The sequence below is a fragment of the Taudactylus pleione genome, unplaced genomic scaffold, assembly GCF_031769625.1.
Source record: "Taudactylus pleione unplaced genomic scaffold, aTauple2 ptg000407l, whole genome shotgun sequence".
Taxonomy (NCBI): Eukaryota; Metazoa; Chordata; class Amphibia; order Anura; family Myobatrachidae; genus Taudactylus; species Taudactylus pleione.
The window spans coordinates 428,621-448,689 of NW_028284809.1; the positions used below are offsets into that span (position 1 = coordinate 428,621).

General features: G+C 41.7%; 1 protein-coding gene across 1 annotated transcript in view; it reads right to left on the reverse strand.

Moving 5' to 3' along the window:
* The window catches only part of LOC148506338 (small ribosomal subunit protein RACK1-like), a 54,500-nt gene that overhangs the window by 22,868 nt on the left and 11,563 nt on the right, over window positions 1–20,069 (reverse strand). Inside the window, exons 2-4 of the mRNA XM_088446881.1 lie at window positions 18,192–18,357; window positions 18,002–18,086; window positions 12,803–12,938 (exon numbers count right to left, since the gene is read on the reverse strand). Of these exons, the coding sequence (XP_088303007.1) occupies window positions 12,803–12,938; window positions 18,002–18,086; window positions 18,192–18,337 (367 nt within the window). The 5' untranslated portion in view covers window positions 18,338–18,357. The remainder of the gene's footprint in view (window positions 1–12,802; window positions 12,939–18,001; window positions 18,087–18,191; window positions 18,358–20,069) is intronic.

A 20,069-nucleotide genomic window follows, 5' to 3' on the forward strand; every position in this document is an offset into this window, starting at 1 on the left:
GGAGGAGAAGCAATTACTAGATAGGAGGAAGAGCCATTACTAGATAAGAAGAAGAGTCATTACTAGATAAGAAGAGTCATTACTAGATAGGAGGAGGAGCCATTACTAGATAAGGAGGAGGAGCCATTACTAGATAAGAAGAAGAGTTATTACTAGATAAGAGGAGGAGCCATTACTAGATAAGGAGGAGGAGCCATTACTAGATAAGAAGAAGAGTCATTACTAGATAAGAGGAGGAGTCATTACTAGATAAGAAGAGTCATTACTAGACAAGAGGAGGAGCCATTACTAGATAGGAGGAGCCATTACTAGATAGGAGGAAGAGCCATTACTAGATAAGAAGAAGAGTCATTACTAGATAAGAAGAGTCATTACTAGACAAGAGGAGGAGCCATTACTAGATAGGAGGAAGAGCCATTACTAGATAAGAAGAAGAGTCATTACTAGATAAGAGGAGGAGCCATTACTAGATAAAAAGAAGTCATTACTAGATAAGAGGAGGAGCCATTACTAGATAAGAAGAAGAGTCATTACTAAATAGGAGGAGCCATTACTAGATAAGAAGAAGTCATTACTAGATAAGAGGAGGAGCCATTACTAGATAAGAAGAAGAGTCATTACTAGATAAGAGGAGGAGCCGTTACTAGATAAGAGGAGGAGGAACCATTACTAGATAAGAAGAGTCATTACTAGATAAGAGGAGGAACCATTACTAGATAAGTCATTACTAGATAAGAGGAGGAGCCATTACTAGATAAGAAGAGTCATTACTAGATAAGAGGAGGAGTCATTACTAGATAGGAGGAGGAGCCATTACTAGATAAGAAGAGTCATTACTAGACAAGAGGAGGAGCCATTACTAGATAAGGAGGAGGAGAAATTACTAGATAAGAAGAGTCATTACTAGATAAGAGGAGGAGTCATTACTAGATAGGAGGAGGAGCCATTACTAGATTAGAAGAGTCATTACTAGACAAGAGGAGGAGCCATTACTAGATAAGAAGAAGAGTCATTACTAGATAAAAGGAGGAGCCATTACTAGATAGGAGGAAGAGCAAGTACTAGATAGGAGGAGAAGCAATTACTAGATAGGAGGAAGAGCCATTACTAGATAAGAAGAAGAGTCATTACTAGATAAGAAGAGTCATTACTAGATAGGAGGAGGAGCCATTACTAGATAAGGAGGAGGAGCCATTACTAGATAAGAAGAAGAGTTATTACTAGATAAGAGGAGGAGCCATTACTAGATAAGGAGGAGGAGCCATTACTAGATAAGAAGAAGAGTCATTACTAGATAAGAGGAGGAGTCATTACTAGATAAGAAGAGTCATTACTAGACAAGAGGAGGAGCCATTACTAGATAGGAGGAGCCATTACTAGATAGGAGGAAGAGCCATTACTAGATAAGAAGAAGAGTCATTACTAGATAAGAGGAGGAGCCATTACTAGATAAAAAGAAGTCATTACTAGATAAGAAGAGTCATTACTAGATAAGAGGAGGAGCCATTACTAGATAAGAGGAGGAGGAACCATTACTAGATAAGAAGAAGAGTCATTACCAGATAAGAAGAAGAGTCATTACTAGATAAGAGGAGGAGCCATTACTAGATAAGAAGAGTCATTACTAGATAAGAGGAGGAGCCATTACTAGATCGGAGGAGGAGCCATTACTAGATAAGAAGAGTCATTACTAGATAAGAGGAGGAGCCATTACTAGATAAGAAGAGTCATTACTAGATAAGAGGAAGAGCCATTACTAGATAAGAAGAAGAGTCATTACTAGATAAGAGGAGGAGCCATTACTAGATAAAAAGAAGTCATTACTAGATAAGAGGAGGAGCCATTACTAGATAAGAAGAAGAGTCATTACTAAATAGGAGGAGCCATTACTAGATAAGAAGAAGTCATTACTAGATAAGAGGAGGAGCCATTACTAGATAAGAAGAAGAGTCATTACTAGATAAAAGGAGGAGCCATTACTAGATAGGAGGAAGAGCAAGTACTAGATAGGAGGAGAAGCAATTACTAGATAGGAGGAAGAGCCATTACTAGATAAGAAGAAGAGTCATTACTAGATAAGAAGAGTCATTACTAGATAGGAGGAGGAGCCATTACTAGATAAGGAGGAGGAGCCATTACTAGATAAGAAGAAGAGTTATTACTAGATAAGAGGAGGAGCCATTACTAGATAAGGAGGAGGAGCCATTACTAGATAAGAAGAAGAGTCATTACTAGATAAGAGGAGGAGTCATTACTAGATAAGAAGAGTCATTACTAGACAAGAGGAGGAGCCATTACTAGATAGGAGGAGCCATTACTAGATAGGAGGAAGAGCCATTACTAGATAAGAAGAAGAGTCATTACTAGATAAGAGGAGGAGCCATTACTAGATAAAAAGAAGTCATTACTAGATAAGAAGAGTCATTACTAGATAAGAGGAGGAGCCATTACTAGATAAGAGGAGGAGGAACCATTACTAGATAAGAAGAAGAGTCATTACCAGATAAGAAGAAGAGTCATTACTAGATAAGAGGAGGAGCCATTACTAGATAAGAAGAGTCATTACTAGATAAGAGGAGGAGCCATTACTAGATCGGAGGAGGAGCCATTACTAGATAAGAAGAGTCATTACTAGATAAGAGGAGGAGCCATTACTAGATAAGAAGAGTCATTACTAGATAAGAGGAAGAGCCATTACTAGATAAGAAGAAGAGTCATTACTAGATAAGAGGAGGAGCCATTACTAGATAAAAAGAAGTCATTACTAGATAAGAGGAGGAGCCATTACTAGATAAGAAGAAGAGTCATTACTAAATAGGAGGAGCCATTACTAGATAAGAAGAAGTCATTACTAGATAAGAGGAGGAGCCATTACTAGATAAGAAGAAGAGTCATTACTAGATAAGAGGAGGAGGAACCATTACTAGATAAGAAGAGTCATTACTAGATAAGAGGAGGAACCATTACTAGATAAGTCATTACTAGATAAGAGGAGGAGCCATTACTAGATAAGAAGAGTCATTACTAGATAAGAGGAGGAGTCATTACTAGATAGGAGGAGGAGCCATTACTAGATAAGAAGAGTCATTACTAGACAAGAGGAGGAGCCATTACTAGATAAGAAGAAGAGTCATTACTAGATAAAAGGAGGAGCCATTACTAGATAGGAGGAAGAGCCAGTACTAGATAGGAGGAGAAGCAATTACTAGATAGGAGGAAGAGCCATTACTAGATAAGAAGAAGAGTCATTACTAGATAAGAAGAGTCATTACTAGATAGGAGGAGGAGCCATTACTAGATAAGGAGGAGGAGCCATTACTAGATAAGAAGAAGAGTTATTACTAGATAAGAGGAGGAGCCATTACTAGATAAGGAGGAGGAGCCATTACTAGATAAGAAGAAGAGTCATTACTAGATAAGAGGAGGAGTCATTACTAGATAAGAAGAGTCATTACTAGACAAGAGGAGGAGCCATTACTAGATAGGAGGAGCCATTACTAGATAGGAGAAAGAGCCATTACTAGATAAGAAGAAGAGTCATTACTAGATAAGAGGAGGAGCCATTACTAGATAAAAAGAAGTCATTACTAGATAAGAAGAGTCATTACTAGATAAGAGGAGGAGCCATTACTAGATAAGAGGAGGAGGAACCATTACTAGATAAGAAGAGTCATTACCAGATAAGAAGAAGAGTCATTACTAGATAAGAGGAGGAGCCATTACTAGATAAGAAGAGTCATTACTAGATAAGAGGAGGAGCCATTACTAGATCGGAGGAGGAGCCATTACTAGATAAGAAGAGTCATTACTAGATAAGAGGAGGAGCCATTACTAGATAAGAAGAGTCATTACTAGATAAGAGGAGGAGCCAGTACTAGATAAGGAGGAGCCAGTACTAGAAAAGAAGAGTCATTACTAGATAAGAGGAGGAGCCATTACTAGATAAGAAGAAGAGTCATTACTAGACAAGAGGAGGAGCTATTACTAGATAAGAAGAAGAGTCATTACTAGACAAGAGGAGGAGCCATTACTAGATAAGAAGAAGAGTCATTACTAGATAGGAGGAGGAGCCATTACTAGATACGAGGAAGAGCCATTACTAGATAAGAAGAAGAGTCATTACTAGATAAGAGGAGGAGCCATTACTAGATAAGAAGAGTCATTACTAGATAGGAGGAGGAGCCATTACTAGATAAGGAGGAGGAGCCATTACTAGATAAGAAGAGTCATTACTAGATAAGAGGAGGAGTCATTACTAGATAAGAAGAGTCATTACTAGAAAAGAAGAGTCATTACTAGATAAGAGGAGGAGTCATTACTAGATAAGAAGAGTCATTACTAGATAAGAGGAGGAGCCAATACTAGATAAGGAGGAGGAGCCATTACTAGATAAGAAGAAGAGTCATTACTAGATAAGAGGAGGAGTCATTACTAGATAAGAAGAGTCATTACTAGACAAGAGGAGGAGCCATTACTAGATAAGAAGAAGAGTCATTACTAGATAAGAGGAGGAGTTATTACTAGATAAGAAGAGTCATTACTAGACAAGAGGAGCCATTACTAGATAAGAAGAAGAGTCATTACTAGATAAGAGGAGGAGCCATTACTAGATAAGAAGAAGAGTCATTACTAGATAAGAGGAGGAGCCATTACTAGATAAGAAGAAGTCATTACTAGATAAGAGGAGGAGCCATTACTAGATAAGAAGAAGAGTCATTACTAGATAAGTGGAGGAGCCATTACTAGAAAAGAGGAGGAGGAACCATTACTAGATAAGAAGAAGAGTCATTACCAGTTAAGAAGAAGTCATTACTAGATAAGAGGAGGAGCCATTACTAGATAAGAAGAGTCATTACTAGATAAGAGGAGGAGCCATTACTAGATAGGAGGAGGAGCCATTACTAGATAAGAAGAGTCATTACTAGATAAGAGGAGTCATTACTAGATAGGAGGAGGAGCCATTACTAGATAAGAAGAGTCATTACTAGATAAGAGGAGGAGCCATTACTAGATAAGAGGAGGAGCCAGTACTAGATAAGAAGAGTCATTACTAAATAAGAGGAGGAGCCATTACTAGATAAGAAGTCATTACTAGATAAGAGTAGGAGCCATTACTAGATAAGAAGAAGAGTCATTACTAGACAAGAGGAGGAGCCATTACTAGATAAGAAGAAGAGTCATTACTAGATAGGAGGAGCCATTACTAGATAGGAGGAAGAGCCATTACTAGATAAGAAGAAGAGTCATTACTAGATAAGAGGAGGAGCCATTACTAGATAAGAAGAGTCATTACTAGATAGGAGGAGGAGCCATTACTAGATAAAAGGAGGAGTCATTACTAGATAAGAAGAAGAGTCATTACTAGATAAGAGGAGGAGCCATTACTAGATAAGAAGAGGAGTCATTACTAGATAAGAGGAGGAGCCATTACTAGATAAGAAGAAGAGTCTTACTAAATAGGAGGAGCCATTACTAGATAAGAAGAAGTCATTACTAGATAAGAGGAGGAGCCATTACTAGATAAGAAGAAGAGTCATTACTAGATAAGAGGAGGAGCCGTTACTAGATAAGAGGAGGAGGAACCATTACTAGATAAGAAGAGTCATTACTAGATAAGAGGAGGAACCATTACTAGATAAGAGTCATTACTAGATAAGAGGAGGAGCCATTACTAGATAAGAAGAGTCATTACTAGATAAGAGGAGGAGTCATTACTAGATAGGAGGAGGAGCCATTACTAGATAAGAAGAGTCATTACTAGATAAGAGGAGGAGCCATTACTAGATAAGAGGAGGAGCCAGTACTAGATAAGAAGAGTCATTACTAGATAAGAGGAGGAGCCATTACTAGATAAGAAGAGTCATTACTAGACAAGAGGAGGAGCCATTACTAGATAAAAAGAAGAGTCATTACTAGATAAGAAGAAGAGTCATTACTAGATAAGAGGAGGAGCCATTACTAGATAAAAAGAAGAGTAATTACTAGACAAGAGGAGGAGCCATTACTAGATAAGAAGATGAGTCATTACTAAATAAGAGGAGGAGCCATTACTAGATAAGAAGAGTCATTACTAGATAAGAGGAGGAGCCATTACTAGATAAGAAGAGGAGCCATTACTAGATAAGAGGAGGAGGAGCCATTACTAGATAAGAAGAGTCATTACTAGATTAGAGGAGGAGCCATTACTAGATAAGAAGAAGAGTCATTACTAGATAAGAGGAGGAGCCATTACTGGATAGGAGGAGCCATTACTAGATAAGAAGAAGAGTCATTACTAGATAAGAGGAGGAGCCATTACTAGATAAGAAGAGTCATTACTAGATAAGAGGAGGAGCCATTACTAGATAAGAAGAGTCATTACTAGATAAGAGGAGGAGCCATTACTAGATAAGAAGAGTCATTACTAGATAAGAGGAGGAGCCATTACTAGATAAGAAGAAGAATCATTACTAGATAAGAGGAGGAGCCATTACTAGATAAGAAGAAGAGTCATTACTAGATAAGAGGAGGAGCCATTACTAGATAAAAAGAAGAGTAATTACTAGACAAGAGGAGGAGCCATTACTAGATAAGAAGATGAGTCATTACTAAATAAGAGGAGGAGCCATTACTAGATAAGAGTAGCCATTACTAAATAGAAGGAGGAGCCATTACTAGACAGGAGGAGGAGCCATTACTAGATAGATGGAGGAGCCATTACTAGATAGGAGGAGCAATTACTAGATAGGAGGAGGAGCCATTACTAGATAGGAGGAGAAGCAATTACTAGATAAGAAGAAGAGTCATTACTAGATAGGAGGAAGAGTCATTACTAGATAAGAGGAGGAGCCATTACTAGATAAGAAGAGGAGCCATTACTAGATAGGAGGAGTCATTACTAGATAAGAAGAAGAGTCATTGCTAGATAAGAGGAGGAGGAACCATTACTAGATAAGAAGAGTCATTACTAGATAAGAGGAGGAACCATTACTAGATAAGTCATTACTAGATAAGAGGAGGAGCCATTACTAGATAAGAAGAGTCATTACTAGATAAGAGGAGGAGTCATTACTAGATAGGAGGAGGAGCCATTACTAGATAAGAAGAGTCATTACTAGACAAGAGGAGGAGCCATTACTAGATAAGGAGGAGGAGCCATTACTAGATAAGAAGAGTCATTACTAGATAAGAGGAGGAGTCATTACTAGATAAGAAGAGTCATTACTAGATAAGAGGAGGAGTCATTACTAGATAAGAAGAGTCATTACTAGATAAGAGGAGGAGCCATTACTAGATAAGGAGGAGGAGCCATTACTAGATAAGAAGAAGAGTCATTACTAGATAAGAGGAGGAGTCATTACTAGATAAGAGGAGGAGTTATTACTAGATAAGAAGAGTCATTACTAGACAAGAGGAGCCATTACTAGATAAGAAGAAGAGTCATTACTAGATAAGAGGAGGAGCCATTACTAGATAAGAAGAAGAGTCATTACTAGATAAGAGGAGGAGCCATTACTAGATAAGAAGAAGTCATTACTAGATAAGAGGAGGAGCCATTACTAGATAAGAAGAAGAGTCATTACTAGATAAGAGGAGGAGCCATTACTAGAAAAGAGGAGGAGGAACCATTACTAGATAAGAAGAAGAGTCATTACCAGTTAAGAAGAAGTCATTACTAGATAAGAGGAGGAGCCATTATTAGATAAGAAGAGTCATTACTAGATAAAAGGAGGAGCCATTACTAGATAGGAGGAGGAGCCATTACTAGATAAGAAGAGTCATTACTAGATAAGAGGAGGAGTCATTACTAGATAGGAGGAGGAGCCATTACTAGATAAGAAGAGTCATTACTAGATAAGAGGAGGAGCCATTACTAGTTAAGAGGAGGAGCCAGTACTAGATAAGAAGAGTCATTACTAAATAAGAGGAGGAGCCATTACTAGATAAGAAGTCATTACTAGATAAGAGGAGGAGCCATTACTAGATAAGAAGAAGAGTCATTACTAGACAAGAGGAGGAGCCATTACTAGATAAGAAGAAGAGTCATTACTAGATAGGAGGAGGAGCCATTACTAGATAGGAGGAAGAGCCATTACTAGATAAGAAGAAGAGTCATTACTAGATAAGAGGAGGAGCCATTACTAGATAAGAAGAGTCATTACTAGATAGGAGGAGGAGCCATTACTAGATAAGAGGAGGAGTCATTACTAGATAAGAAGAAGAGTCATTACTAGATAAGAGGAGGAGCCATTACTAGATAAGAAGAGGAGTCATTACTAGATAAGAGGAGGAGCCATTACTAGATAAGAAGAAGAGTCATTACTAAATAGGAGGAGCCATTACTAGATAAGAAGAAGTCATTACTAGATAAGAGGAGGAGCCATTACTAGATAAGAAGAAGAGTCATTACTAGATAAGAGGAGGAGCCGTTACTAGATAAGAGGAGGAGGAACCATTACTAGATAAGAAGAGTCATTACTAGATAAGAGGAGGAACCATTACTAGATAAGTCATTACTAGATAAGAGGAGGAGCCATTACTAGATAAGAAGAGTCATTACTAGATAAGAGGAGGAGTCATTACTAGATAGGAGGAGGAGCCATTACTAGATAAGAAGAGTCATTACTAGACAAGAGGAGGAGCCATTACTAGATAAGAAGAAGAGTCATTACTAGATAAAAGGAGGAGCCATTACTAGATAGGAGGAAGAGCCAGTACTAGATAGGAGGAGAAGCAATTACTAGATAGGAGGAAGAGCCATTACTAGATAAGAAGAAGAGTCATTACTAGATAAGAAGAGTCATTACTAGATAGGAGGAGGAGCCATTACTAGATAAGGAGGAGGAGCCATTACTAGATAAGAAGAAGAGTTATTACTAGATAAGAGGAGGAGCCATTACTAGATAAGGAGGAGGAGCCATTACTAGATAAGAAGAAGAGTCATTACTAGATAAGAGGAGGAGTCATTACTAGATAAGAAGAGTCATTACTAGACAAGAGGAGGAGCCATTACTAGATAGGAGGAGCCATTACTAGATAGGAGGAAGAGCCATTACTAGATAAGAAGAAGAGTCATTACTAGATAAGAGGAGGAGCCATTACTAGATAAAAAGAAGTCATTACTAGATAAGAAGAGTCATTACTAGATAAGAGGAGGAGCCATTACTAGATAAGAGGAGGAGGAACCATTACTAGATAAGAAGAAGAGTCATTACCAGATAAGAAGAAGAGTCATTACTAGATAAGAGGAGGAGCCATTACTAGATAAGAAGAGTCATTACTAGATAAGAGGAGGAGCCATTACTAGATCGGAGGAGGAGCCATTACTAGATAAGAAGAGTCATTACTAGATAAGAGGAGGAGCCATTACTAGATAAGAAGAGTCATTACTAGATAAGAGGAGGAGCCAGTACTAGATAAGGAGGAGCCAGTACTAGAAAAGAAGAGTCATTACTAGATAAGAGGAGGAGCCATTACTAGATAAGAAGAAGAGTCATTACTAGACAAGAGGAGGAGCTATTACTAGATAAGAAGAAGAGTCATTACTAGACAAGAGGAGGAGCCATTACTAGATAAGAAGAAGAGTCATTACTAGATAGGAGGAGGAGCCATTACTAGATACGAGGAAGAGCCATTACTAGATAAGAAGAAGAGTCATTACTAGATAAGAGGAGGAGCCATTACTAGATAAGAAGAGTCATTACTAGATAGGAGGAGGAGCCATTACTAGATAAGGAGGAGGAGCCATTACTAGATAAGAAGAGTCATTACTAGATAAGAGGAGGAGTCATTACTAGATAAGAAGAGTCATTACTAGATAAGAGGAGGAGCCATTACTAGATAAGGAGGAGGAGCCATTACTAGATAAGAAGAAGAGTCATTACTAGATAAGAGGAGGAGTCATTACTAGATAAGAAGAGTCATTACTAGACAAGAGGAGGAGCCATTACTAGATAAGAAGAAGAGTCATTACTAGATAAGAGGAGGAGTTATTACTAGATAAGAAGAGTCATTACTAGACAAGAGGAGCCATTACTAGATAAGAAGAAGAGTCATTACTAGATAAGAGGAGGAGCCATTACTAGATAAGAAGAAGAGTCATTACTAGATAAGAGGAGGAGCCATTACTAGATAAGAAGAAGTCATTACTAGATAAGAGGAGGAGCCATTACTAGATAAGAAGAAGAGTCATTACTAGATAAGAGGAGGAGCCATTACTAGAAAAGAGGAGGAGGAACCATTACTAGATAAGAAGAAGAGTCATTACCAGTTAAGAAGAAGTCATTACTAGATAAGAGGAGGAGCCATTACTAGATAAGAGTCATTACTAGATAAGAGGAGGAGCCATTACTAGATAGGAGGAGGAGCCATTACTAGATAAGAAGAGTCATTACTAGATAAGAGGAGGAGTCATTACTAGATAGGAGGAGGAGCCATTACTAGATAAGAAGAGTCATTACTAGATAAGAGGAGGAGCCATTACTAGATAAGAGGAGGAGCCAGTACTAGATAAGAAGAGTCATTATTAAATAAGAGGAGGAGCCATTACTAGATAAGAAGTCATTACTAGATAAGAGTAGGAGCCATTACTAGATAAGAAGAAGAGTCATTACTAGACAAGAGGAGGAGCCATTATTGGTAAGAAGAAGAGTCATTACTAGATAGGAGGAGCCATTACTAGATAGGAGGAAGAGCCATTACTAGATAAGAAGAAGAGTCATTACTAGATAAGAGGAGGAGCCATTACTAGATAAGAAGAGTCATTACTAGATAGGAGGAGGAGCCATTACTAGATAAAAGGAGGAGTCATTACTAGATAAGAAGAAGAGTCATTACTAGATAAGAGGAGGAGCCATTACTAGATAAGAAGAGGAGTCATTACTAGATAAGAGGAGGAGCCATTACTAGATAAGAAGAAGAGTCTTACTAAATAGGAGGAGCCATTACTAGATAAGAAGAAGTCATTACTAGATAAGAGGAGGAGCCATTACTAGATAAGAAGAAGAGTCATTACTAGATAAGAGGAGGAGCCGTTACTAGATAAGAGGAGGAGGAACCATTACTAGATAAGAAGAGTCATTACTAGATAAGAGGAGGAACCATTACTAGATAAGAGTCATTACTAGATAAGAGGAGGAGCCATTACTAGATAAGAAGAGTCATTACTAGATAAGAGGAGTCATTACTAGATAGGAGGAGGAGCCATTACTAGATAAGAAGAGTCATTACTAGATAAGAGGAGGAGCCATTACTAGATAAGAGGAGGAGCCAGTACTAGATAAGAAGAGTCATTACTAGATAAGAGGAGGAGCCATTACTAGATAAGAAGAGTCATTACTAGACAAGAGGAGGAGACATTACTAGATAAAAAGAAGAGTCATTACTAGATAAGAAGAAGAGTCATTACTAGATAAGAGGAGGAGCCATTACTAGATAAAAAGAAGAGTAATTACTAGACAAGAGGAGGAGCCATTACTAGATAAGAAGATGAGTCATTACTAAATAAGAGGAGGAGCCATTACTAGATAAGAAGAGTCATTACTAGATAAGAGGAGGAGCCATTACTAGATAAGAAGAGGAGCCATTACTAGATAAGAGGAGGAGGAGCCATTACTAGATAAGAAGAGTCATTACTAGATTAGAGGAGGAGCCATTACTAGATAAGAAGAAGAGTCATTACTAGATAAGAGGAGGAGCCATTACTGGATAGGAGGAGCCATTACTAGATAAGAAGAAGAGTCATTACTAGATAAGAGGAGGAGCCATTACTAGATAAGAAGAGTCATTACTAGATAAGAGGAGGAGCCATTACTAGATAAGAGGAGGAGCCATTACTAGATAAGAAGAGTCATTACTAGATAAGAGGAGGAGCCATTACTAGATAAGAAGAGTCATTACTAGATAAGAGGAGGAGCCATTACTAGATAAGAAGAAGAATCATTACTAGATAAGAGGAGGAGCCATTACTAGATAAGAAGAGTCATTACTAGATAAGAGGAGGAGCCATTACTAGATAAAAAGAAGAGTAATTACTAGACAAGAGGAGGAGCCATTACTAGATAAGAAGATGAGTCATTACTAAATAAGAGGAGGAGCCATTACTAGATAAGAGTAGCCATTACTAAATAGAAGGAGGAGCCATTACTAGACAGGAGGAGGAGCCATTACTAGATAGATGGAGGAGCCATTACTAGATAGGAGGAGCAATTACTAGATAGGAGGAGGAGCCATTACTAGATAGGAGGAGAAGCAATTACTAGATAAGAAGAAGAGTCATTACTAGATAGGAGGAAGAGTCATTACTAGATAAGAGGAGGAGCCATTACTAGATAAGAAGAGGAGCCATTACTAGATAGGAGGAGTCATTACTAGATAAGAAGAAGAGTCATTGCTAGATAAGAGGAGGAGGAACCATTACTAGATAAGAAGAAGAGTCATTACTAGATAAGAGGAGGAGCCATTACTAGATAAGAAGAGTCATTACTAGATAAGAGGAGGAGCCATTACTAGATAGGAGGAGGAGCCATTACTAGATAAGAAGAGTCATTACTAGATAGGAGGAAGAGTCATTACTAGATAAGAGGAGGAGCCATTACTAGATAAGAAGAGTCATTACTAGATAAGAAGAAGAGTCATTGCTAGATAGGAGGAGGAGCAATTACTAGACAGGAGGAGCCATTATAGGAGGAGGAGGAGCCATTACTAGATAGGAGGAGCCATTATAGGAGGAGCCATTACTAGTTAGGCGGAGGAGCCATTACTAGATAGGAGGAGGAGCCATTACTAGATAGCAGTATGGAAGCCGGAGTATTTGGTCTCTTACATGTTGCCAGGAGCAGGTCCCCCATGGAGTCAGGTGCTGTGGGGTGAAACCTAAGCGCAGTCACCGGAAGACAGGACGCAATCGACTGCTCATCCCTCAGAGTGTGCAGGCAGCCTCCGTCAGACACAGTGTATACCTGCAGTGATATATACACACTGACACTATATACAGGCAGCCTCCGTCAGACACAGTGTATACCTGCAGTGATATATACACACTGACACTATATACAGGCAGCTTCCGTCAGACACAGTGTATACCTGCAGTGATATATACACACTGACACTATATACAGGCAGCCTCCGTCGGACACAGTGTATACCTGCAGTGGTATATACACACTGACACTATATACAGGGAGCCTCCGTCAGACACCGTGTATACCTGCAGTGATATATACACACTGACACTATATACAGGCAGCCTCCGTCAGACACAGTGTATACCTGCAGTGATATATACACACTGACACTATATACAGGCAGCCTCCGTCAGACACAGTGTATACCTGCAGTGATATATACACACTGACACTATATACAGGGAGCCTCCGTCAGACACAGTGTATACCTGCAGTGATATATACACGCTGACACTATATACAGGCAGCCTCCGTCAGACACAGTGTATACCTGCAGTGATATATACACACTGACACTATATACAGGGAGCCTCCGTCAGACACCGTGTATACCTGCAGTGATATATACACACTGACACTATATACAGGGAGCCTCCGTCAGACACAGTGTATACCTGCAGTGATATATACACACTGACACTATATACAGGCAGCCTCCGTCAGACACAGTGTATACCTGCAGTGATATATACACACTGACACTATATACAGGCAGACTCCGTCAGACACCGTGTATACCTGCAGTGATATATACACACTGACACTATATACAGGCAGCCTCCGTCAGACACCGTGTATACCTGCAGTGATATATACACACTGACACTATATACAGACAGCCTCCGTCAGACACCGTGTTTACCTGCAGTGATATATACACACTGACACTATATACAGGCAGCCTCCGTCAGACACCGTGTATACCTGCAGTGATATATACACACTGACACTATATACAGGCAGCCTCCGTCAGACACCGTGTATACCTGCAGTGATATATACACACTGACACTATATACAGGCAGCCTCCGTCAGACACCGTGTATACCTGCAGTGATATATACACACTGACACTATATACAGGCAGCCTCCGTCAGACACCGTGTATACCTGCAGTGATATATACACGCTGACACTATATACAGGCAGCCTCCGTCAGACACAGTGTATACCTGCAGTGATATATACACGCTGACACTATATACAGGGAGCCTCCGTCAGACACCGTGTATACCTGCAGTGATATATACACGCTGACACTATATACAGGCAGCCTCCGTCAGACACTGTGTATACCTGCAGTGATATATACACACTGACACTATATACAGGCAGCCTCCGTCAGACTCAGTGTATACCTGCAGTGATATATACACACTGACACTATATACAGGGAGCCTCCGTCAGACACCGTGTATACCTGCAGTGATATATACACACTGACACTATATACAGGCAGCCTCCGTCAGACACAGTGTATACCTGCAGTGATATATACACACTGACACTATATACAGGGAGCCTCCTTCAGACACAGTGTATACCTGCAGTGATATATACACGCTGGCACTATATACAGGCAGCCTCCGTCAGACACAGTGTATACCTGCAGTGATATATACACACTGACACTATATACAGGCAGCCTCCGTCAGACACAATATACCTGCAGTGATATATACACACTGACACTATATACAGGGAGCCTCCGTCAGACACAGTGTATACCTGCAGTGATATATACACACTGACACTATATACAGGGAGCCTCCGTCAGACACCGTGTATACCTGCAGTGATATATACACTCTGACACTATATACAGGGAGCCTCCGTCAGACACCGTGTATACCTGCAGTGATATATACACGCTGACACTATATACAGGCAGCCTCCGTCAGACACAGTGTATACCTGCAGTGATATATACACACTGACACTATATACAGGCAGCCTCCGTCAGACACCGTGTATACCTGCAGTGATATATACATACTGACACTACATACAGGAAGCCTCCGTCAGACACCGTGTATACCTGCAGTGATATATACACACTGACACTATATACAGGCAGCCTCCGTCAGACACCGTGTATACCTGCAGTGATATATACACACTGACACTATATACAGGCAGCCTCCGTCAGACACCGTGTATACCTGCAGTGATATATACACACTGACACTATATACAGGCAGCCTCCGTCAGACACCGTGTTTACCTGCAGTGATATATACACACTGACACTATATACAGGCAGCCTCCGTCAGACATCGTGTATACCTGCAGTGATATATACACGCTGACACTATATACAGGCAGCCTCCGTCAGACACCGTGTATACCTGCAGTGATATATACACGCTGACACTATATACAGGCAGCCTCCGTCAGACACCGTGTATACCTGCAGTGATATATACACGCTGACACTATATACAGGCAGCCTCCGTCAGACACCGTGTATACCTGCAGTGATATATACACGCTGACACTATATACAGGCAGCCTCCGTCAGACACCGTGTATACCTGCAGTGATATATACACGCTGACACTATATACAGGCAGCCTCCGTCAGACACAGTGTATACCTGCAGTGATATATACACGCTGACACTATATACAGAGAGCCTCCGTCAGACACCGTGTATACCTGCAGTGATATATACACGCTGACACTATATACAGACAGCCTCCGTCAGACACCGTGTATACCTGCAGTGATATATACACACTGACACTATATACAGGCAGCCTCCGTCAGACTCCGTGTATACCTGCAGTGATATATACACACTGACACTATATACAGGGAGCCTCCGTCAGACACCGTGTATACCTGCAGTGATATATACACACTGACACTATATACAGGCAGCCTCCGTCAGACACAGTGTATACCTGCAGTGATATATACACGCTGACACTATATACAGGCAGCCTCCGTCAGACACAGTGTATACCTGCAGTGATATATACACACTGACACTATATACAGGGAGCCTCCTTCAGACACAGTGTATACCTGCAGTGATATATACACACTGACACTATATACAGGGAGCCTCCGTCAGACACCGTGTATACCTGCAGTGATATATACACGCTGACACTATATACAGACAGCCTCCGTCAGACACCGTGTATACCTGCAGTGATATATACACACTGACACTATATACAGGGAGCCTCCTTCAGACACAGTGTATACCTGCAGTGATATATACACACTGACACTATATACAGGGAGCCTCCGTCAGACACCGTGTATACCTGCAGTGATATATACACACTGACACTATATACAGGGAGCCTCCGTCAGACACCGTGTATACCTGCAGTGATATATACACACTGACACTATATACAGGGAGCCTCCGTCAGACACAGTGTATACCTGCAGTGATATATACACGCTGACACTATATACAGGGAGCCTCCTTCAGACACAGTGTATACCTGCAGTGATATATACACGCTGGCACTATATACAGGCAGCCTCCGTCAGACACAATATACCTGCAGTGATATATACACACTGACACTATATACAGGCAGCCTCCGTCAGACACAGTGTATACCTGCAGTGATATATACACACTGACACTATATACAGTGGGCCTCCGTCAGATACTGTGTATACCTGCAGTGATATATACACACTGACACTATATACAGGAAGCCTCCGTCAGACACCGTGTATACCTGCAGTGATATATACACACTGACACTATATACAGGGAGCCTCCGTCAGACTCAGTGTATACCTGCAGTGATATATACACACTGACACTATATACAGGGAGCCTCCGTCAGACTCAGTGTATACCTGCAGTGATATATACACACTGACACTATATACAGGGAGCCTCCGTCAGACACCGTGTATACCTGCAGTGATATATACACACTGACACTATATACAGGGAGCCTCCGTCAGACACAGTGTATACCTGCAGTGATATATACACACTGACACTATATACAGGGAGCCTCCGTCAGACTCAGTGTATACCTGCAGTGATATATACACACTGACACTATATACAGGGAGCCTCCGTCAGACACAGTGTATACCTGCAGTGATATATACACACTGACACTATATACAGGGAGCCTCCGTCAGACACTGTGTATACCTGCAGTGATATATACACGCTGACACTATATACAGGCAGCCTCCGTCAGACACTGTGTATACCTGCAGTGATATATACACACTGACACTATATACAGGGAGCCTCCGTCAGACACCGTGTATACCTGCAGTGATATATACACACTGACACTATATACAGGCAGCCTCCGTCAGACACCGTGTATACCTGCAGTGATATATACACACTGGCACTATATACAGGCAGCCTCCGTCAGACTCAGTGTATACCTGCAGTGATATATACATGCTGACACTATATACAGGCAGCCTCCATCAGACACTGTGTATACATGCAGTGATATATACATGCTGACACTATATACAGGCAGCCTCCGTCAGACACTGTGTATACCTGCAGTGATATATACATGCTGACAAGCGGGCACCCGAATGTGCATGGGCTGAGATGCCAACTTGCAGCATATGCTGCATTACAGGCTGGTGCATCTCTAGGGGCACCAACGTAACTTGCACAGCCCTATAGCCGGGGCAGGCACTCCGCCTGAATGTGGCCTCAGCGACACGCCCATAATAGGCACCATTACCGTAGCCACCCCCGTTACCTCCCATTTGCCGCTGCACACACTGCCCAGTGCCTATTATACAGTTCTGTGTGCATGCGCCCAAATCAGTGCTACATCTCTGTACGAACGCCCTCGGGACACATCCGTAGCACGACTCAAACGCACACGCAGAGAGAAAGTCAGCTGTTAGCGTGAATGTCAGCACAGTATGCGACTCTGAATCACGCTCTAATAACCGTGAGCTGTACACTGTCATACCCAGTAACATACACATATCACACATGCTGGTACATGAGACTATAGATCTTACACCCGCTATCAGGCACCTGTGCAGATGATTGCACCATTCCATTAGCTTTCTGACATTACCTTAATGGTTCCATTGACCAGTCCGGCAGCCAGCAGGGTCCCCGATGGGTTGAATCGGCAGCTCATCACCTCCTCGCCGCAGTCGCTGCAGAAGGAGGGACAGGCTTACTGGTGCGGGAGTACTGGGAATGACTGACAGAGAATACAGCCATCTGTGTAATTACCCCCATACCCCTCGCTCCACACTTACATCTCCAACTGCAGCTGTACCTCCCCCTCTGTGCTGGGATCAGGACGCGGTTCCTCAAAGTGTCCGCTTCCGTCTGGGATTAGTGGTTGGGGGGAGGGATAGGATTGTGAGACCCTCGGTCGTGGTGTCACCAGTAGACCAGACATCTCTCAGTATTGTGTGATATCTGCAACAGCAACATCCAGTAAGAAGCAGGTATTAGTATATAGCTATCTGCCAGGTGTGTGCTCATGTATCAACATGAAACATATTGTTCTACATGTCATCTGTATTACATACAGTACACGGATGGTGAGGGGACAAAGTGTGTACACTGGGATCACATACATGTATGGCTCTCAAGACCCACTACTTCATCAAAGCCTTCCAGCTATCATCCTAACTCACTGATACATACAATTTCCTCCCCATCTGTGTCACCCCTGTTTGTCTTCCCCTCCCTTTTAGAATCTAAGCTCTTACGAGCAGGGCCCTCTACCCTCTTGTGCTTCTCCTTACTATAGTGTCATTTACCTCTTACTCCCCACTAGGGCACCTAACACTTGGCTGCTTATGCTCTGTTGCTTATCTGGGTGCTATGGTCGCTAATGTAGCAATATATATTATCCATGTCCTGGTCCTGTATTGTATTGTTCTGTACGTTGCTTGTCTACAATTTGTTTAAGTACTTTGAAAGGCGCTGCGGAACACTTGTGGCGCCATATAAATAAATTATAATAATAATAATAAGTATAGTACAGTACAGGGACGGTGAGGGGGCAGGGCGTGTACACTGAGATCACACACATGTATAGTACAGTACAGGGAAGGTGAGGGGGCAGAGTGTGGGCACAGGGATCACACACATGTATGTTACAGTACATGGACGGTGAGGGGCAGAGCGTGTACACTGGGATCACATACATGTATAGTACAGTACAGGGAAGGTGAGGGGGCAGAGCGTGGGCACTGGGATCACATACAGCACATGGTTGTTACAGTACATGGACGGTGAGGGGGCAGAGCGTGGGCACTGGGATCACATACATGTATATTACAGTACATGGACGGTGAGGGGGCAGAGCGTGGGCACTGGGATCACATACATGTATATTACAGTACAGGGATGGTGAGGGGGCAGAGCATGGGCACTGGAATCACACACATGTATGTTACAGTACAGGGATGGTGAGGGGGCACAGTGTACACTGGGATCACACACATGTATAGTACAGTACAGGGAAGGTGAGGGGGCAGGGCGTGTACACTGAGATCACACACATGTATAGTACAGTACAGGGAAGGTGAGGGGGCAGAGTGTGGGCACAGGGATCACACACATGTATGTTACAGTACATGGACGGTGAGGGGCAGAGCGTGTACACTGGGATCACATACATGTATAGTACAGTACAGGGAAGGTGAGGGGGCAGAGCGTGGGCACTGGAATCACACACATGTATAGTACAGTACAGAGACAGTGAGGGGGCAGAGCGTGGGCACTGGGATCACATACAGCACATGGTTGTTACAGTACATGGACGGTGAGGGGGCAGAGCGTGGGCACTGGGATCACATACATGTATATTACAGTACAGGGACGGTGAGGGGGCAGAGCGTGGGCACTGGGATCACACACATGTATGTTACAGTACAGGGACGGTGAGGGGGCAGAGCGTGTATACTGGGATCACACACATGTATAGTACAGTACAGAGACGGTGAGGGGGCAGAACGCGTATACTGGGATCACATACATCTATAGTACAGTACAGAGACGGTGAGGGGGCAGAGTGTGTATACTGGGATCACATACAGCACATGTATAGTACAGTACAGAGACGGTGAGGGGGCAGAGTGTGTATACTGGGATCACATACAGCACATGTATAGTACAGT